This window comes from Aegilops tauschii, chromosome 4, assembly GCF_002575655.3.
Source record: "Aegilops tauschii subsp. strangulata cultivar AL8/78 chromosome 4, Aet v6.0, whole genome shotgun sequence".
In the NCBI taxonomy this organism is placed as follows: Eukaryota; Viridiplantae; Streptophyta; class Magnoliopsida; order Poales; family Poaceae; genus Aegilops; species Aegilops tauschii.
The window spans coordinates 401,040,069-401,061,591 of record NC_053038.3 but is presented as its reverse complement, the minus strand read 5'-3'; the positions used below and the strand labels follow the sequence as shown (position 1 = coordinate 401,061,591).

The 21,523-nt window shown below is 44.8% G+C and overlaps 2 protein-coding genes across 2 annotated transcripts; both read left to right on the top strand.

The window, feature by feature from the left end:
* The first annotated feature begins 7,779 nt into the window (after positions 1–7,779).
* Positions 7,780–10,208, top strand: LOC109733272 (glutamate decarboxylase 1). Its single transcript, XM_020292464.3, has 6 exons — positions 7,780–8,074; positions 8,167–8,371; positions 8,469–8,669; positions 8,757–8,971; positions 9,062–9,368; positions 9,453–10,208. The coding sequence occupies exons 1-6, from the start codon at positions 7,989–7,991 to the stop codon at positions 9,939–9,941; spliced, it is 1,503 nt and encodes a 500-aa protein (XP_020148053.1). The 5' UTR covers positions 7,780–7,988; the 3' UTR covers positions 9,942–10,208.
* Positions 10,209–17,887: 7,679 nt separating this feature from the next.
* On the top strand, positions 17,888–19,285 carry LOC109740647 (uncharacterized). Its single transcript, XM_020299703.4, has one exon. It carries the CDS (start codon positions 18,148–18,150, stop codon positions 18,847–18,849), a length of 702 nt encoding a protein of 233 aa, XP_020155292.1. The 5' UTR covers positions 17,888–18,147; the 3' UTR covers positions 18,850–19,285.
* Positions 19,286–21,523: the final 2,238 nt, after the last annotated feature.

The window sequence follows — 21,523 nt, the reverse complement described above, 5'->3', positions numbered from 1 at the left end:
ATGCCACATATTATGATCCAATGATGTGTTGCCATCCTATGATGTTTTGAGTAGATATCCTTTGTCTTTGGGTTGATTGATGATATAGATTGGTATGAGTTGTATGTTTCATTTTGGTGCTGTCCTATTGTGCCCTTCGTGTCGCGCAAGCGTGAGGGATTCCCGCTGTAGGGTGTTGCAATACGTTCATGATTTGCTTATAGTGGGTTGCTTGAGTGACAGAAGCATAAACCCGAGTAAGGGGGTTGTTGCGTATGGGATAAAGGGGACTTGATATGTTAATGCTATGGTTGGGTTTTACCTTAATGATCTTTAGTAGTTGCGGATGCTTGGTAGAGTTCCAATCATAAGTGCATATGATCCAAGAAGAGAAAGTATGTTAGCTTATGCCTCTCCCTCATATGAAATTGCAATGACGACTACCGGTCTTGTTAACAATTGCCTAGGACAATTCCGCACACCGATCCATCATTATTCCACACTCGCTATTTATAATATTTAGTAATATATTCTAACTTTATGATAACAGCACCTACTTTTATATCTTAGCTCTCCGATACCATGCAAAGTTATCCTCTTCATACCCACAACGTAGTTTTATTTCTCGTTTCTAATTGGAAGCAAACGTTCGGTGTACGTAGAGTCGTATCAGTGGCAGATAGGACTTGAGAGAATATTGATCTTACCTTTAGCTCCTTGTGGGTTCGACACTCCATACTTATCACTTCCACCATTGGGAATTGCTACGATGATTCTCTGCACTTGGGGATTATCACTTCCCCTTCCCCTCGGTCTCCTAGGCGAAAGCCTTAACTTTGTTGGGCGGCGACGGTGTTCCATTCTTGAAGGCGCTGCTCTGGGAGCCTTGGGGTTGGGTGGCGCTTGGGGTGGTGACGGTGGCGAGGGTGGCCCTCTTGCCCTAGCTTCGAACTTCTCCCTCCGGTGTTGGATGCTTGCAGCGGCGATGTTCTGCTCAAGGAGAGCCCCGATGTCTTGTGGGGATGCGTTGACCCTCTCTATGTGGTATTCTTCCTGCCGGCATCCATCCCATCTTGCGACGGTGCGGCACCTTCAATCCAGGCGAGGAGGTAGTGGCCTCTTTCGAAGATGGTGTACTGGATGTGCCGTGCCGGGACCCGTAGGTGCTTGGCGATGGCATGCCTTGCTGGTGTGGGCTCTCCTCTTCTTCGAGCCTATGTGGTCCTGTTCCGGGTGCAGCATTCTTGGTGGGAGACCTTGGCGTCTTCGGCTTCATTTTATTATGATCATCTTCAACCCCGTAGTGCTTGAGGCTTGTTCTATGATGTCCATCATCTATGTATCTTACCGCCTCATTGTTCTTTCTTTTGCCTGTGGGCGTTTGCGTGTAATCCTGGCCGGTTGATGGCTTTGTTAATTCAAAGTCAGGCTAGGCTCGAGCCCCATCTCGGGCTCGGTTGATGCCTTTTCTCTAAAAAAAATTTCATTGCTCAACCTGGATCAGCATGATCCAATTCACAGAGCCTTACAATTCGTTCCGCTCCAGATCGCAACCATATTTTGTTCTAATGGTGCCTAGGGTATTTGACCCCAAACAGGATCCGTCGGATCGGGGACCGGTGATGGGGGTGTCTCCAGAACACTTGCATCTGATGCATCAAGGCGGTTTCCAGGGATGCCGATGGCATTTTATCTTGGAGCTGGAGCTGCAACTCTTGTTCGAGCGAGCATAGGTGATCCGTCGGTCCTTGAAGCAATGTGTGTCGAGAAGCTCTGACACTCACTAAAGATCTTCCATTGCACAACATAATTATAGCGACCGATTGCAAGGATGTGGTACAAAACATCCCATCAGGCACGCGCGAAGAAATGGAAGCATCATTCGAGAGATCGTTGTGACAGCATGGGAATTTACCTCTTGTTCTCTTTATATTTGAGGGTAGAGAGACGAATATAGAGGCTCATGTCCTCGCTAGACATGCTCTAGGACTTAGTGAAGGACGTCATATTTGGCTCCTTCAAACTCAATGTATCCCCATGAGCAATGTTATAAATTAATAAAATAGAGTGCGGTTTGCCTAAAAAAATCCAAGCTAATTCATGGCTAACAGTATTCGAGCTAATGCATCGGCAAGAACTGTCTTCGTCATCACCATTTCATCCTTACTAGCAAAAGGGTCCGTGCGTTGCAACGAGAGAGAAAATATCATAATCTTCAATGACCATGAACACATTTTGCTGCATCACCGAGATACACTATCACTCTCAATTTCGTGAAATCATGCACATTTTTTAAAACTCGTGAACATATTTGAAATCAAGATTTTTTTTTCAAACTCATGAACACTTTTACAATTTTTTGAACATTTTCTAAAATCATTTTTTAATTCATGAACATTTTATATTATTTGCAAACATTTTTCTAAATTGTGAATTTTCTAAAAAAAATCTTGAATCGATGAACATTTCTAGAATGGACAAACATTGTTTTGGAAATTGGTGAACAATTTTTTAAATTCACGAACATTTTTTTGATTTAACAAATTTTTTTCGAAATGCATGATCATTTTTTGAATTAGCTAACATTTTATGAAAGAACAATTTTATAAGTCACGAACAGTTTTTGAATTTTAATGATATTTTTCCATTCATGAACATTTCTTGAATTGGCAAAAAAATCAATTTCATTAACATTTTTAATACATAATTTTTGAAAAAAAATCATGAACATTTTTTATTTCCTGAACATTCGTTTTTAAAATTTCGAACAATTCTTGAATAAGCACACATTTTTTATAAAATCGCGCACATTTTTTGAATCCACAAAAAATTTAATATTTATTAAAATAATATTTAAAAATTCTACTTTTTTAATTTGGAACTTTTTTGGATGTCCCAAATTATTTAAACTAGAAAAAAATATAAATAAAAAAACGAAATTTACAAAACAGGCCGTACGGACATGGACCGGCCCAGGCGGTGGATTCCCATGTGTGAAACATTTTTTATCACTTATAGATGGCATTGGCGGGTAATATTTTATAACTTTTGGAGCAATTTTCGTGACGTACCGCAAGAAGCAATATCCTCTTTATTGTTATTAGGTATAGATATAGATATTTGTCTTGATCTGACAAGGACAGAACCATGAAGTTCTCGTAGAAGTACCTCGTGTCTGAATCCATGTTTGCTTCAAAGTAAGGAAAACATTTTAAACAAATGGCTATGGCATTTGGTTGAAAAGTTGTCGGCCATGGCTACATCATAGACGACATCTGCAAGGGCAGGGGTTACCCGGACTGCAACTGAATCAAGGTTGGATTGACGGCATTGGCAGAGCGAGCATGTTGCCCTAGTCTAGCGGTGGAGGTCCATCAAGGCCTGGGCGGGCAGCCGGGGTGTCACAACGGAGGTGGCGGACTGAAAGGGAGCGGATACAGAGAAGGGAGGAGAGACAGAGTGCGGAAAACGTGGGTCCTGGTGGGGTTTTTGGGTAGGCCGGGTATGTGAGAGGCCTATGCGGCGGTGGTCTGGACGCCTGCAAACCTCCCCAGCTTTGCAACTGGTTTGTCGGATTTTGAATGTCGGACGCGTCCGCAGACATTTTAGGCATGTCGCTGGATGACAAAGAAAATACGAACACCACGGTCCACATGTTTAGGGTGGTTTGATGCCGGAGTTGGAGTTGTCCTAAATGTGTGGGTGAATTTTCATATCGTCAACCATCAAATGTGGCATTTTTCATCATTGTTTTCATATTACTAATGTAGCTAAATGTCATTATAATATACTTAACCCCGTGCAGATTTAATATAATATAGCCAATTCCTACAGTGTGAGGGTAGTACAATCCAGTGCGCTGACCAGAGTCGCGTCTCGCGCAGATTGCTGGTAGCGGTTAGCGGAAAACCGGCCCCCGGCATTCGCAGATTGCCGACGCGCGCGCGCGCACGCATCGGCGTGTCTGTTGCGCCACCGCCCGCTCTGCAATGAGCCTCCCTGCCTCTAGTAGCTACGACCTAGTACGAGCCTATGAGGAACTGTGGCGTCGCCACCATGAGCGTGCTTTGGTTTTGTGCGTCTGCTTTGGAATGAGTCTCACGTTGTCCTTTCGATCCTCGTCTGCGCGCGGTACGATGACCGGCAAGAGATCAGCTGAGCAGCCCCCGGTATGGGAGGCCGTGGCTGTGCAGTGACAGTGTGCTGAACAAAAGAGCAAACTTAAATCAGGGATCGCGGATTTCATAAATAACATAAAACCATGGATCGCAGGTTTCACAGAACTCAAATCTCTGAAAGACATTTTCCATTTTGAGTTGAATCTCCGAAAGACAACTGTGCCACCAAAATGGTAATTGGGCTATTAATTTGTTACTCGAGCATGCTAGAGAGAAATGACCTGTAGGATTGTTGGGCTCAAAAAAAAATGACCTGCAGGATTGTAGCATCTCTATCAAGAAAGAAGATTATATTTTTCAACCCAAAAAGGGCACGACCATGAGATGCTAGTCTAGAAAGGTTGAAGCGACACGGTCGGTTCAAGCCAAACGACGGTGCGTAAAAAAGTCATCGTATTCCTTGCTTGTTGGCAAGAAGCGAACGATGCACGCCAGTAATTCAACGTGATCCCAGGTCCCAGCTGGGGACGGCAGGCATGCAGACGCGCGTCACGCGCCGCGCAGTCGTCGTGTGGAATGTTTCTTCCACTTGTAGCCGAACCGGAAAACCGGTGGCACCTCCCCGGGGTGATTCTATTCGGCCAGCCTCCGTCTACCAGCAGCCGCGTCCCTTCTTTACCTCTGATGACTCCAGCGACAATATCGGGGGCTGCACGATTCGACGCCCCTTTCGGTGGCTTCACACGGAACCACCCAAGTTTCCCGCGGGCGATGTCGCCGGTTTTGATTGCGCGGCAGGGAATTCTCGATTCTGATTTGAGCAGACCACGTACGTACATACGTGCCTAGTGGCATCAGTTCAGCACGCAATTGGAAGAGCGAGGAATTTTCTACTAATGCCTTTGCTCCATAATGTATGGAGGTCATACAGCATGTATGTACGTAGTCCGTACGTCGAGCCCTTCCAAAACTTGCGTACATACGCGCGGGGGCGGGAGCTAGGAAGGAAGGGCAGGAGTCGGTGGGCACGCGGGACGGGAAAGGGAATCCACTTCTCTTCTCTTGGACGGCAAGGCGCGCGCGCGGGATGCCGCCGCCGCGTCCGCCCGCCCGCCTGCGGGGAGGCGCGACTGGTGACGGCGGTTTCGCCTGGTCCGGTCCGGAAAAAGGAAAACCCGCGGCTGGCAGGGGACGTCGGTCGGTGCTGGACGCGGTCACTGCACCCACGCCGCGCGCGCGTGCGACGTGACTCGGACGCCACCACCCCAGCGGCACGGCGAGGTGGTGGTGGTTTCGGTTCGGTCCGCAGGCGTTCCACGGTAATTGCTGCTCGGTTTCAGGGCATCCCGTCCCGTCAGTACGATCCCCAAAAGCCGCGCACATTCCTTAGCTTGAGGGGATAGCCGTTCATATACAGTGCATATAGTACATTTCTTTTCAAAAGCCTAACTTTGCAAAGTTTGAACAGGCTTATATAGAGAAAAAAAACATCTATATTTAGAAATGCCACGTGAGATATATTTTCGTACTATATATGTATGGTATTTATTTTACATATAGATAATTCCGTCTCTAAATTTGGTCGAAGTTATGTAAGCTTGACTTTTGAAAATAATAATATGTATGTGCTACATTGTGAAATGGAGGGAGTTATATGTATGTGCTACCACGATCGAACAAAACTCCAGCCAAGCAAGTGCCATGAATACATGCAATAGTCGCCGTGGCCAGAAGCCATTCATGACACCCAATATCAATTGTGGTAGCACACCTAGCTAAGCTGTGAGCATCGGCTTTAGTCTCAAGTCTTGCATGAGCAAACTACACTTCGTCAAAAACTTTCAGAATTTATCATATATCCTCAGTAATCATACCGCTTGCCCCCTTATATTGCTCTCTCGGATGCTTGATCCATGCTGCACAATTGGTCACTACTTTCTGATTCCATTCGTAAAGATCACTTACCAAAGCTAGTGCTTCTCTATAGGTAATAGCCTTAATGGTCTCATGGATCGACCAAATCGCTTATTACCAAAGAGTCCAGCCCCAGTGATTCCTAGAGCTCAATCGGCCATAATCGCGCATTGAGAGTTTTAGTAGCAAGTAGATGCTCGACGAGTTCTTCATCCACAATTAGGATGAAAAAGCCTAGGCTAGCCTTGAGCATTGACTCGGGAGTTGCACCATATCAAACCAGATCCTACAATCACAAATAACGATCGATAATAATTCAAATTGAAGCAATATATTCCGCACAATTGAAGCAGATGGTTGTCTATTTCAACCGCATTTTCACATGCGGGTGCAAGACAAAGAAAAGACACCACATGATCATAACTATGTCCAGTTCTTAGTGCTAGTAGAATCATTTTTGTTGGAACAAATTTTGTGCACAAAACAACATTCGATTGATAATTGGTATAACAAAAACAATACATATAGTCTTGAGGGGTGGGGGGCAAATGCCCTGCCCCGGACCAAGACAAAGGTCCTTCGCTCCTGAGATGGGCGATCTATGCCATGGTGGCTGGTTGTCAATCCGCCAGGAAGTAATCAGCTTAACTCCTTACCTACATACCACCAAATTTCTGCAAGAGCCCATGTAGGAGCGACAGGTAGGTGAGAAGCAGGTGAGGTCGGGCATCTCAGATCACTGGTGGTTGGGTCTATTTCCCAGATCATCTTTTTTCGTTCGCCATTCCTCTTGCATCCCCTGTACTATCTCAAACACTTGCAAGAACTACGCTTCCATCGAATTGATCGAATCGAGCAGGGCTAGAGTTCGTAGCTATCCCGAGTGCTTAAAAAAAATCAATCGGTTACTTAAATTGAAGCAACATGTCAGTAGAAATTCAATTTGATGATCTACTTACAATGTGACTCTACACGAGTATACTCAAGAAAAAGGAAAAGACATGATGTCATCGGAATTGTGCGTAGTTCTCAGTGCCAGTAGAACCATTTCCTTGGAACAAAAGTCCGATCATAACATATCGTTTCATTCTTAATAATTGATTCAACAAATGTAATATCCAGTCTTGGAGAGGGGGGCATCCCACACCCCCTTGTGTTAAGGTGGCATTCTGGGTTGGACAGGGCAGCCCAGTGAATGCATGGTTAATTTGGTTTAATAAATGTAATATTGAGTAGTAGCATCCTCGATTGTTAATTGGTGTAATATACATGGCATTTTCGGCTTTAACCATGTCTTCTTTTTTGTTGCGAGATCCCCCAACCCATTGTGTTGAACACTAGCAATCTCGGTTGGACAGTAATGCGCCTCAATCAAAAAGAAACAAGTGTGGAAATGGCCCAAATGCACGAGAAAGCGTCGCGTAGGTTATGTTTTAGACATGATCGATGTGCACCTTGTTTTGCCCATGGTTTTCGTTTAGTGGAAGGCCGACTCTGCCCGCGATTGGTGTACGGACAGTACAAGCATATACCTCCGATACGTAAGCAGGGAATTGAAGTATTGTTTGACAATTTTTCAGCCCAAAAGATCTGTTGTTTGACACGAGTTTGCAGCCTTGGTCAGGTCTAACCACAAAGTTAAGGCAGGTGACGTTCTGCTGGTGCTGCTCTTGCCTATTTCGCGGCGCAGGACGAATAGTAGCAGCACACATGGACCAGGCCCGAGGGCGAGGATGACCCTCTCCTTGCTCCTTTGACCTTCCCTTTTGGGAACGCGCGGCAATGGTAAACGCACCACCGCACGGCCTTCGTCTTGCCCCCCTGCCCAAGAACTTCCATGTTTGCGCCCCTCGCCCGCGTATATATACCCGGGGTGCCGCCTCCGCCATAGCACACAACAACAGAGTCGAGTCATCGCATCGTATTGCGCCTGATATTCAACAGCTTAGCTAGAGCCAAGAGCGAGTTGAAGCAGCCATGGTGCTCTCCAGGGCCGCCTCCGACACCGACGTGTCGGTGCACTCCACCTTCGCCTCCCGCTATGTCCGCTCGTCCCTCCCGAGGTATGCGTCTGCCTGCTTGTTGTTCTTGTTCATCGCCGGCCTAACGGCATGTTCTTCGAGGAGTAATTGACCGGCTTGATTGGGGCGTGCAGGTATCGCATGCCGGAGAACTCGATCCCCAAGGAGGCGGCGTACCAGATCATCAACGACGAGCTGATGCTGGACGGCAACCCGCGGCTGAACCTGGCGTCGTTCGTCACCACGTGGATGGAGCCCGAGTGCGACAAGCTCATCATGGCCTCCATCAACAAGAACTACGTCGACATGGACGAGTACCCGGTCACCACCGAGTTCCAGGTGCGTTAAGTCTCTCTGCTTCGAGCTCTTGTTTCCTCGCCGCCGACGCGCGTCCAGAGAATTGTTCTTATTGTCCTTGCGCGGCATTGCATTGCAGAACCGGTGCGTGAACATGATCGCGCATCTCTTCCACGCGCCGCTGGGCGAGTCGGAGACGGCGGTGGGCGTGGGCACGGTGGGGTCGTCGGAGGCCATCATGCTGGCCGGGCTGGCCTTCAAGCGGAGGTGGCAGAACAAGCGCAAGGCCGAGGGCAAGCCCTTCGACAAGCCCAACATCATCACCGGCGCCAACGTCCAGGTTATTACTTATATAGAGAAAAACAACCCTCTGCCTCGCGATCCATAGAACTGAGAGCTAAGAATTGAAACATTTAAACTGATGTAGGTGTGCTGGGAGAAGTTCGCTCGGTACTTTGAGGTGGAGCTCAAGGAGGTGAAGCTGCGGGAGGGGTACTACGTCATGGACCCGGAGCAGGCGGTGGAGATGGTGGACGAGAACACCATCTGCGTCGCCGCCATCCTCGGCTCCACGCTCAACGGCGAGTTCGAGGACGTCAAGCGCATCAACGACCTGCTGGAGGAGAAGAACAAGCAGACAGGGTAAGCAATACTACGTACAAGAGCAGAGCAGAGCAGCCGCTGGAACAAGAAACAGAGTCGTCGCTCGTGTGCTGAGTGTAGTTTTTGCAGGTGGGAGACGCCGATCCACGTGGACGCGGCGAGCGGCGGCTTCATCGCGCCGTTCCTGTACCCGGAGCTGGAGTGGGACTTCCGGCTGCCGTGGGTGAAGAGCATCAACGTGAGCGGCCACAAGTACGGCCTCGTCTACCCCGGCATCGGCTGGTGCGTCTGGCGCACCAAGGAGGACCTCCCCGACGAGCTCATCTTCCACATCAACTACCTCGGCTCCGACCAGCCCACCTTCACTCTCAACTTCTCCAAGGGCTCCAGCCAGGTCATCGCCCAGTACTACCAGCTCATCCGCCATGGCTTGGAGGTAACTTCTTTACCGCATCGATCAGGACAGGAGGATTCATTTGGTAAAGGAGCTGACACGATCTACATCCATACAATAACGCAGGGGTACAGGAACATCATGGAGAACTGCCAGGAGAACGCCATGGTGGTGAAGGAGGGCCTGGAGAAGACGGGGCGCTTCAACATCGTGTCCAAGGACGAGGGCGTGCCGCTGGTGGCCTTCTCGCTCAAGGACCACAGCCGGCACGACGAGTTCGAGATCTCCGACATGCTGCGCCGCTTCGGCTGGATCGTGCCGGCCTACACCATGCCCGCCGACGCGCAGCACGTCACGGTGCTCCGCGTCGTCATCCGGGAGGAGTTCAGCCGCACCCTCGCCGAGCGCCTCGTCCTCGACATCGACACCGTCATGGCCCAGCTCGACGCGCTCCCCTCCAAGCTCGCGCCCCCCGCCCTGCTGCCGGCCACGCTGCCCAAGACCGTCGTCGTCGCCAACGGCCACGTCAAGAAGACGGAGCTCGAGACGCAGAAGTCGGTCACGGAGGCGTGGAAGAAGTTTGTGCTTGCCAAGAAGACCAACGGCGTCTGCTAGTCACAATCAACAGTCTCCAAAACCCAAATCATCAAGCTACCCATCTTATAGTACTATTATTATGTGAGTCAAGTAAAACTATTATTATAGGCTGATTTAGGCCGAGTTTGTAACCAAAATTTTGCTGTGGCTTTTATGACTTGCGCACTCGCGCTGCAGTGATGGTACTATTTTCTGTTAAATGGTTCTGCAACTAAAAAAAAATGCAGTGATGGTTATTTTCTGTTAAAATGGTTCTGCAAATTTATTTATTTTAAGCTTCATATTTATTTTTTATGTCTCTTGTTTTCCACAACCGAGGATTAACAAGACCGTTACATGCAGCTTCTTCATCATTTCGCCATTTGCCGGTGTTATTTTTTATGTATGTGCGTTGGTGTTGGATTCTAATTACACAGGGGGTAATGTATGTGCTCATTGTGTTTGTATCCTCTCAATAAATTTATTAGAAAAAAATGAATCAACCAACTTGGTCCTTAGGTACCCATCTGGAGGATTCTGCCCACCCTGCCGCGGCGCAATTGTGGCTGGACCAGGTTCTGTTGGCTTTTCAACTTAAGTTTTATACACTAACTTGCACATTGATTTTGTTTCGGTTTGTTGTCTATATTTTCATAAGCGTTGTACATTTTTCGTATATCGAATAACATTTTTTGTTGTACTAATTAATTAAACATTTTATCATATACATAATTACATTTTTGCAGAATACATGTTTTCATGCTTACTTTTGTTTATCCATTCTACTTTTTCCATAAACATATAAAATATTTTATATAATTTTAACACTTTTCAACATGATTTCACATTTTCTTAAATACTTGTGTTTGACATATTTTTCAAATGTGTTAAGCCTTTTTCAAATGCACCTTGCAATTTTTTTAAATGATAAGGAACATTTTTTCTGAAGTATGAAAACATTTTTTTTACTTTTGTGCAATTTGAAAATGTCACCAACACATTTTTAAACTCGTGAAGAGTTTTTAAATATAAATTACATTTTTTGAATGTATGAATTTTTTTAATTACATGAACATTTTTTACGGTGTATAATTTTTTTCTAAATGGAACGCACATATTTTGTCAAACATGCAACATTTTTTAAAAATCATAAGCACTTTTCGTACACATGGTTAACATTTCTATTATATATCAAAAATATTTTTATACACATTTAACTTTTTCCAAATGCAAGATTAACTTTTAGAAAAAATACAAAGATTTTTTAGTAATATATTTATGATGTTTTGAAATATAAAATGTGAAACAAAATAAAAAATAAAAAGTGTAGAAGAAAAGGAATGGAAAAACAAAAAAAAACATGTGTGACATCATCACAACATCAGCATAACGTCACATGTGGTTACTGGGCCGGCCCATTACCGGTTCCCTATGGCGATTGGCGAGGCCAGCTAGTGTCTCGTAAGAGGCGGGACATACCGCACCCTACATGAAGAAAACTCTTTAAACTATTATTACGAGTCTAGTTTTGGTCTCCAAATTGGGGTTTGGGCTTATAGCCATGAAATTTAATTGCTCATTATGCACTACTTTTGGTGACCAAAAAAATTTGGTAGACTCACAACTAAACAAAATATTCTTTGTCTTAAGGCTAGTTAATAAAGCTGACCTGGAATCATGTGCCTATTTACTCTTATTTTTATGGAAAGGCCTAATGTGATATATTAACTTATTGTAAGTATCACAAGTCCTTACAAATAACCCATTACAGAAAAAGAAAAAGGAAATTACATCCAAATTCTTAGGGGTGTCGAAGTTTTTTTCCTCTTGCATCCACGGGTAGAATCGTGACCCTATTTACTTATTGTGGTTGAAAACCAGCCTATGGACACAAAGTTCTATATCAGCCACAACCGAATGAAACCAGATTGTGAACAATTATAGAAAACCTTTATGACATTTGATAGCACACAAAGTATTCATCTAGTATCCAAGAGTGGCATGATCTCATGGTCTAAGGAGCTGGTACTTGACATGAAGAAAGTTTTAGCAAATAACTAAAGGATCTGATGCTAAGCTTACGGCTGGGTCTGTCCATCACATCATTCACCTAATCATGTGATCCCGTTATCAAATCACAACCAATGTCCATGGTTAGGAAACCTTACCATATTTGATCAACGAGCTACTCCAGTAGAGGCCTACTAGTAGAGGCCTACTAGGGACACAATGGAGTTTATGTATTCACATATGTATTTAAGTTTCCGGTCAATACAATTTTAGTATGAATAATAAACATTTATCATGAACAGGAAATATGATAATAACTATTTTATTATTAGCTCTAAGGCATATTTCCAACATTTACCTCATCGGATGGTCGACGCAGCGGCGTCAGCGCTCGGGTGTTGACGGGCTCACGTTCCTGGCTTGTCTTGAATAACCGGTGTCAAATGGGTGGGCGGGTGCACGTGGGTGAAGTGGAAAGGTAATTGGGCTTCAGGCTCAACAGTACTCGCTAGACTGGCTTGCCATAGTTGTGTCCAGAGGCGGCAGCTCTCGGATGATTTCGAGCAGCCTGGCAGCGTGTAGGTGCACGCAAGCTAGGGAATGGAAGAGGGGGGTGAGGGGAGTTTATATGTGGGCTCGAGAGGCGCAGGGAGCTCTGTGTGCGACGTGGGACGTCGACAATTGCCGTCATGCCGTTCGTGCACGAGGTGGGGGTGATGCTGATGGGTTGGTCCGCTCTGTGTGCGCGCGCGCGTGCGCGCGTGCGTGTGTGAGAGAGAGAGCTGCAGTGGTCGTTGGATCGGGTGTTGCCAACTGTAGGATTAGATCGGGAATACCGATTCATTCTTTTTAAACACGCGTAGGGGGTTGGGCTCGGACTTTGTTTTTCTGCTTTACTTTTGTTCTTTTTCCTCCTTTTCTTTTTAATCTAGGATTTGAACTGAATTTGAATTGGCCCAAATTTATTTCATTTCAAATCATTTGAACTCAGCAAAAACCAAATAAACAGCCGAGCTCATATTAATCATAGAAAAATATTTCCAGCCCTAATGAAAATTTGATAATTCATTTTATGAAAATGGACTTAATATGACTATTAAATACATCCCAAACTGAATTAAGGTTTTATTAAATAGACAAATTAGTTCCAATACAACCAAAATGCATTGAAATCATGGTGTGCGTATGCTTTCTATATGTTTACCTAATTTGAAAATTCTGGGATGTGAATTGTGATACCTTGTGGTCAAAGAAAAGAAAAAACTAGCCTAGATCGTTAGAACAGAGATGGATGGGCCATACACAAGTTAGTCCAAGTTTCAAACACTAACAAATTTCAAAACTTACACCAACAAATTTCAGAACCTATAACTAAATGTGGACTGTGTATCTCCAATCCGATGGCCCAAGTCGAATTTTTTCTATTCTTTTTATCCGTTTCTGTATATTTTTTGCGTGTAAAAGGCTGCTCTAATTGTGGACTTGAAGAATTATATTACATAACTGGACGCAAATAATTGGGGAACGTGGGGGGGGGGGGAGATAGGGGGGGGGGCAACTTTGGTTGAAGGCGTTGGCAATTTTCAGTTTTTTAAGGCAATTTTTCACAAAAATTGCCATCGTTTGATTACGATCAAACAGCTGTGCCGTTCGCTGAGGCCTCCCTTCCAGCGAAACGCCCGCCACTTAACAGTACATAACTAAATAACAATCCAAACAGTAAGGAGCTGTTCGGTAATCCTCCCGCTCCGTGAAATCTCAGGATCTATGGAGCACCTCTTTTCCCGCTCTGCGATTTGTAGATGCTGCTCCACCAGCTCCAGGAGCGGAGTTGTGGAGGGGAAGGACTCCGAACAGGCCTTAACTCCACCAAATATGAGTTTCATACCAGAATGCAAATTGTAGCTTAATCGAGTGTGCATGCTAATTAGACCGCTCGAATTATAAGTGACACCTATTTGTTTTGAATACTCACGGCTGCGTGGATATTTCTTAGGCCGTGTGGTCCTATCCTACCTACCTACGATTTCCGTGTGCTAAGATAGCTCTAAGAGACAGCGAGTCTTTCCTTCTGGACCCCGATATGGCGCTGACGTTCGGTCTGGGAGACCCCCAGACCGAACGACTCGTTCGCTATGAGAGGGAGATCGACCGAACCCACTCGTTCGGGAGGAAAAACCCCCAGCCCAAACGCCCCACCCACCAGGTCGTACAGGCCTTTTTCCTGTGAAAAAGAAAATGAAAAATAAAGCCCAGATTAAATCACTAGTAAAAGCCCAGTTTTTATGTGACTAATAAACACTGGGTTTTTTTGCATGACAAGATTGCCATGATCTTTTGCCATTCTATGGAAAAAATTTCCATATTCAAGTTTATGTTTTCAAAATGGCGCAAAAAAGAAGGACAAGAAAGTCATTGCGATCTGCATCTCTACAGTACGAAAAGTTGCCATCACTATGAAGTTTACAAAAAGATGAAGAAGTTGCCATGAAGTGATGGTGAAAAAAGTTCTCTCTAGACACATAGAAAAATTAGGGGGGAAATGGAGAGAACATCTTAAGTTGTAATGATATCATACATGTAATCCCCATGGCAAAACAAACTTCAAAGGATCAAAACTTTTTGCCATGGCAAAAACAAATTTGAAAGAACAAACTTGTCGTATTCTCAAACTAGTTTGTAATGGCCATGACAAACATTCTTCGGATGGACATGTCAAAAAGACACAACGAACCAGGGAAAAAGTGCATTTAGTTGCCATGAAAAAAAAACACATCTATAAATAATACTGATTTTAGTTGCCATGGCAAGTTTGGCATGTTTTTGAACATCTTAGGTTGTCATGCTTTTGAACATCTTTAGTTGCCATCGCAAGTTTGCCATGTTTTTTGAACATCTTAGTTAAAGAAGTTTGCATGTTTGCCATGTTTTTGTACAAACTTAATTAAAAAAGAAGTTTGCCATGTTTTTGCACATCTTAAGTTTGCCATGGCAACTTTGCAAATGTTTTTGACATCTTAAATTGCAATGTTTTTAAACATCTACAATGTTGCCATGTTTCTGAACATCTCTACTTGCCATGGTAAGTTTGCGTGTTTGTGAACATGTTAATTAAAAGAAGTTTGCCATGTTTTTGAACAAACTTAACTAAAAGAAGTTTCCATGTTTTTGCACATATTAATGTTTGCCATGGCAAGTTTGTGATGTTTATGTTTTCGAAATAAATTTGCCACAATCATGGTGCAACAAGAAGAGTTGCCATGGCCCATAAAATAAACTTGCCATGGTTCATGAAATAAATTTGCCATGATCCAAAAACAAAGAAACTTGGCATTCTCCAAAATAAGAAAATTGTCATATTCTTAAAAAAAAACATGGCACATTACCTTCTTAGATCATGGCAAATGTGGGGTAAAAAAGTTTTGGAATTTGCAATGGCCACATTGGTAAGTTGTAAAGAAAATTTGTTCTAAAAAACACACGCAAACTTTTTGAGGAAATTGTAAGGGGCACATGGCAAAAAGATAAGGAATTTGCCATCAAGCACGTGGCAAGTTTTGGGATTTTAGTTCTCTAAAAAAGACATGGATAGCTTTTCAAAAAATTATAAATGTTTTTTCATTGCAAATTTAGGATCTTATTTTCTTAAAAAAATAGATGGCAAATTGAGAATATTGCCATGGCCTGTGGCAAATTTAGGATATTGTTCTCTCAAAAAGACATGGCACCTTTACATTTTTTTAGCAATGAAACATGGCAAATTTAGATATTTGTGATTAAAAAAAAAGGTGGCAAATTTATCTCTCGAGTTTGCCATGTACCAAAAGCAAAAACTGGAAAATAAGTCGACCATGGCGAAGGTTTCCCTAATAAAAATCATGTTGAGAACATATGCATAGCAAAATGAAAAGTTGCCATGGCAAAAAAAATTGTTTTGGATACCTATGCGCAGTAATGAAAGTTGCCATGGCAAAAAATAGATGGCAAGTTGAGAATATTTACATGGCCATGGCAAATTTAGGATATTGTTCTCTAAAAAGCACATGGCAGCTTTACACTTTCTTAGTAAAATGAAACATGAAAAAATTAGGGATCTGTAATAAAAAAAGGATTGGTAAATTTATCTCTCGAGTTTGCCATGTACCAAAAGCAAAAACATAAAAAGAGCTAACCATGGCGAAGTTTTGGGTAATAAAATTCATGTTGAGAACATATGCATGGCAAAAGAAAAGTTGCCATGGCAAAAAAATAGTTTCAGATACCTATGCGCAGTAATGAAAGTTGCCATGAAAAAAAAAACAGATGGCAAGTTGAGAATATTGACATGGGTCATGGCGAATTTAGGATATTGTTCTCTAAAAAACAGATGGCAGCTTTTATATTTTTTAGTAAAACGGAACATGGCAAATTTATGGATTTCTACTTTTTTTAAAAGGATGACAAATTTACCTCTAGAGTTTGTTATTTACCAAAAGCAAAACAGAAAATAAGCTGACCATGGGGAAGGTTTCGCTAAATAAAATTCATGTTGAGAACATATGCATGGCGATAGAAATGTTTCAATGGCAAAAAATACTTTCGGATACCTATGCGTAGTAATGAAAGTTGCCATGGCAAAAATCTATTTGAAAAAATACTTGTGCATTGTACTAAAACATTTCCCACATTTAGAAAGTGTTTTGATTTTTTTTTTTACATTTCAGAAACGTTGTTATATGACACAGATGGTGACTTTGAAAAAGGAAAAAGGGTGAGTGGTAAATTCAGAAGCAAAAGAACACATGGTACTTTTTTTTGTATGAACCGGGAACACATGGTACATAGTCAATATTTTTGAACAAAACATAATGTCTAGTCCATCAGTGTGTCAAAACACATCCGAGCACATGGAAGTGTGACACAAAAGTGGAGAGCACATAACCATTGCCCTTGCTAAATAAGCGAGCAATGATTGCTATATTCGATTTCCTGCTCTCTGCTCAGACCGAGCGAGGGACCTACTGTCACAATCAACACAAATAGGGGAATTTGCCATGGCAAAAATGTGAACACATGTAAAAAAGGGAATACTCTGTGTTGAGACATGGCAAATAGTGTCAAAACTATACAAGTTGTTATAAACCTAAGAACATGGCAATTCTAGCATGGTAACCAATTAGGAAGCATGCCAAAAAATTGGAAGACATGGCAGCATTTTCATGGAAACCATGGCAATTTTCGCCCAATAATTGCTGGAAGGTAAAGCACACAGAGGGCACATAATTCACTGTATCCATAAGTGCATCAGATAGAAGCATGAACAGTTTGCAAAGACCAACGAACAAAGATTTGAAAGAAAACAGAGGTGAAGGCGGAGGATGTGGACACATAGACCTCGAAGAGGAGCTCGCCGGGTCGTTGTAGATAACAGCATGAAGAGAGCGTTGCCAGGCACCAAGCCTCTCACTTCTCGCCGTCGAACTCACGGTCGCAACAGAATTCACTTGCTCTCTTCCATCTACAACCGCACCAGAAACTCGCCGTTGCATCGGCGTCGGCCACGTCGTCTACCAGGTTGCGGGCGTGGCGGTGGAGCAGACCAAGTCCTGCTGCGGGTGTGGCGGCGGAGCAGCCCAAGTCCGGCATCGGTCGACGGCCAACATGGCCCAGCCCGGACCGCAGCACCAGAAATTCTGCTTATCCACGTTTCTGTTGGGCCATCCAAACGTAGTTTTACTTTGTTACACGGTTAGATCAGATTACGGGGAACCAGCTCTGATAAAACACCGTATCCAAACAAGGCCAGCGAGTCTTTCCTTCTTTAGGGGCGAGGGAGGTACATAAATCTACATACAGAATCCAAATTAATTTCCATGTTGGCACCCGTCTCCGCGATAAACTCGGCCCATACGCGCTAGTTTCCATAAATTTGATGGATTTCCGATCCAACGGACGCACGGCCCATCAATTCCCGATCAAAACTTTCCATATCCTGGCCGCTCCCGTCGTAGCTTCCTCTGCACGGGCTCGGCCGGGACTGCCTTTCCTTGCAGCCGACGCCGTTTGGACTCCTGCTCGGATCCGGTGCCAACTCCACTTCGCCTGGTTTAACCACCGTCCGTCTATATAAGGCGGCACGCAGCGCCGGCCTCCGCACCACCACCCGCACCGCGTCCACCTTCTCCCTTCCGGCCTCTCGCCACCGCACGCACGCGTCAGCTCCATCCTGCAAGAAACCATCCAAGCTTGGGGGGTGATGATGCCGACGTCGGGCAACGACGCCGGCGCCTGCGACGGCGACAGCTCGCCGCACGGGGTCAAGAAGATGTGGACCAAGGAGGAGGACGACCTGCTGCGGGAGCAGGTGCGGCGCTGCGGCGGCCCGCACAACTGGGACTCCATCTGCCGAGGCCTGCCCGGCCGCAACTCCAAGTCGTGCCGCCTCCGCTGGTGCCAGCACCTCGACCCCAGGGTGGAGGCCGTCAAGCCCTTCACCATCGAGGAGGACATGCTCATCGTCAAGTACCAGGCCACCTACGGCAACCGCTGGTCCACCATCGCCGAGTTCCTCTCCGGCCGCACCGATAATGCCGTCAAGAACCGCTGGAACTCCGTCCTCCGCAAGCGCCAGGAGCACGCCCCCTCCCAGCAGGGCCAGACGCGCCCGTGGGCTCCTTCCGCCGCCCGACAGGCCGCGGGCCCCGAGGTCACGCCGCGGTGCCTGCCGCTGTTCCCTGGTTCGGCCGAGGAGGTGCCGGAGGCTGACACATGTGCGGCGGCGAGGAAGTGCCTCGACCTGTTCCCTCTGGCGCCCGGGGATATCAGGGCCAATGCGGCTGCTGAGGCGCCGCCCGGTGACATGACTTGCGGAGCAGGCGACCCGCTCACCGAGCTGAGGCTCTGGCCGGCGCCGAGGGTGGTGTTCGACGTAATGCCGCTCCAGGCCTACCGGATGTAGATTCATTCTAGTCTTCTTGCCTAGACCTGGTTGTTCTTTCATCTTACTTTTTTGCTGATCGTGGGGAATTTTCCTGGTGGGATTTGACTTGTAATAGAAGAGCTCTGGCTGATCGTTAATGTTGTTAGGACTCCATTGGATCTTGGTATCAACAGAGCGCTGGATTTTCTGTAATCGTCTTACTTGCTGGTTAGGTAATCAAGAGGGTTCTGAACTTAGTGTAATGCTTTGTGCTTCTTGATGATCAAGAAAATTCTGAACGTCTTGTAATTTCCATCAAAGTTGTAATCAACGAATCAATCTTTAGCAATTTTCTTGTTCACTGGAGATTACTGAACTTTCTTGCTTGTTGGTTGTTGGAACTTGGAAGTAATCCAGAAAGATTTTACGTTCTTTGTAGTACCTTTTTCTTGCTTGTCGATGCGGTTCAGTTACTCCTGATCTGCTTGGATTCAGTACTTCAGTTACTCATGTTCTTCCAACAAAAAATCGAAAAGTTGCTCATGATCTTCCAGGGCCAAACGCTGTCAAAACAAAGCAGCCTTTTTCAGTTGTTTGCATTGAATCTGAAATTCTGAAACAGCTGGAATTGGAACGCTCGTTTCAGTACTCGTGGCTATTTATTTATTTTTGCAAAAGAAAATAAATACTCGTGGGTATTTCCGAATTTGCTTGCTTGTTGGAAGCATTCACACAGATTATACGTTCTTCGTGTACCATTTTGCGTTTTTCGGCACATGGATCAACGGGAATCAAATTTGTTTTTAGAAAAAAATGGGAATATATGACCCTCCTTGAGAAGTTCATTGTTTTTTTTTTGCGTACGTAGTATTTTGCCCTGAATTCATCTTCTATCTTATACTTAATTTGAAAATTCAAAGCAGATTTCCTTGTTTGCATTAAACGCTGAATTATGAAACAATTCGCCTATGAACCCAATGTTCTTGAGCTCACAATCACTAAGAGCGCCACAAAAAGCTTCCATATACTTTCAGGGACGATGTCACCCACCAATAGCCATGGGTGGCCAGAGTGTTACTATAGGTAGCGCATGTGCTACCATGTCTAGTGTTTCTCCTCCCAACGGAATTCACCATAAGTTCCGGTGAGTCTCCATTCCCTTTCACCCCTTCACCACCATAACATCAATGTAATAAGGCGTTGCAAACAATTTCTACACACTAACCTCTCTTCTCCAAAATAGCACTAACCACCCTTCCTCATCACTCACCGAGACAATTTTAAATCTCGTACGCAAGTTTCTAGACAAACACTCGGCTGGATAGCCCTCGAGTTGTCCGACAGGAGCAAAACCTCAGGGTTACAACAGTGATTGGCAACCAAGAATGATGGAATTGCAGCATTGTTACCAAACCATGGCAGTTCAAGAATAGGGGTTCCATTGTTGTCGGCGCACCCATCCGAGAGAGGCTGCTGATCCTCTCGAAGCTGAACTTGCATGACCCTCCTGTCTTTTCTTGTCATTCCGTTTTTCCTAGTTACTTAGGTCCTAACTAATCTCCATAGCTACCCCGGTTTTGTCACCTTACCCACTGGGACAACATTCAATGGATCCTGATCAGTGTTTTCTTCCTCCTCTTTCATCTCCTGAACATAATCTTTTCCTCACCCCCTTTTCACCCTCAGACGTATATACACTTTTTTTTGTCCGGGAAAGATGTCGTGTCTGCAAGCTAATTCTCTTCCCTAATGTCTTATTCTGGGCACCATTGGAATGTAGGCACCAATCCACAAAGTCCCCTCTACCTCTGCGTGGACCAAAGTCAGTACGGCCACGTCCAAAGTCAGCTATGTCACCCCCTCATATATACATGTTGCCCTACCTCTTCCACATGAAAATTGGCCTCTCCATGTGTGTGCATCGGCTTTAAGCCATGCGCCCCACTTCAAGTCCTTGTCCTTGTATTCACACTCCTCATGCATATGCCCCAAAAGGCCAAAAGTGGAACAAAACTTGAGGATCTTCTCATATTGCACTTGATAATATTCTCGTTTTTCAGAACCAGACACGGTAACAAATGCTGGTAAATGGCACATTGGCATCAGACTTAATATTTACCCTAATGAAAGTTCCCAATGCCTCATCATCCAGCTGAACTTGGAGAAAAGTAATTCTACCATGAATAGGGTATCCTGTACACGGATCAATCGTTCGTGGTTGCTTTGAGATTCGTGCTACTTTTTGTCTTTTTCAAAATTATCTTGTTTCAAAGCATTAATTGAGTTTTCCTTCCTCTTCCAAAGTGTGTCTTATATTTCATCGTGTATCGGCAAAACCGATCCATAACAAGTGCATTATTCACTGGTAGACAAGAAAACACGACAATACACGTTAAAACAAGAGAAAAACCGAACAAAAGATTTTAAAACGAGCTTAATTTTAACAACGACCAAAAAATTAGCACGGATCTCATTAACCACGGACGGTGGATCCATGAACGGGTACGGGGAGATAAACCACTCTCGGTGAGCTTGTTCCACTTCACCTAAAGCGCGCGCGTCCTAGGAGGCGCGGTCGATTTCTGACCAGATTAATCCGACAGCAAACGACAAGTTTAGCGATCAGGCTCCCACCTCCTCTATTCCCTTTTGCGACCGATCCCGGCCTTGAGCGTTCCTGTTTTCGTGAGTTGGGCCCAGCCTTGGACCAGTA

Bases quoted from the DNA above. Each gene is read 5' to 3' on its own strand.
- LOC109733272 (XM_020292464.3), top strand. From the start codon at position 7,989: ATGGTGCTCTCCAGGGCCGCCTCCGACACCGACGTGTCGGTGCACTCC. The intron at 8,372-8,468 runs GTGCGTTAAGTC...ATTGCATTGCAG, and splicing joins CGGTCACCACCGAGTTCCAG to AACCGGTGCGTGAACATGAT. The intron at 9,369-9,452 runs GTAACTTCTTTA...ACAATAACGCAG, and splicing joins TCATCCGCCATGGCTTGGAG to GGGTACAGGAACATCATGGA.
- LOC109740647 (XM_020299703.4), top strand. From the start codon at position 18,148: ATGATGCCGACGTCGGGCAACGACGCCGGCGCCTGCGACGGCGACAGC.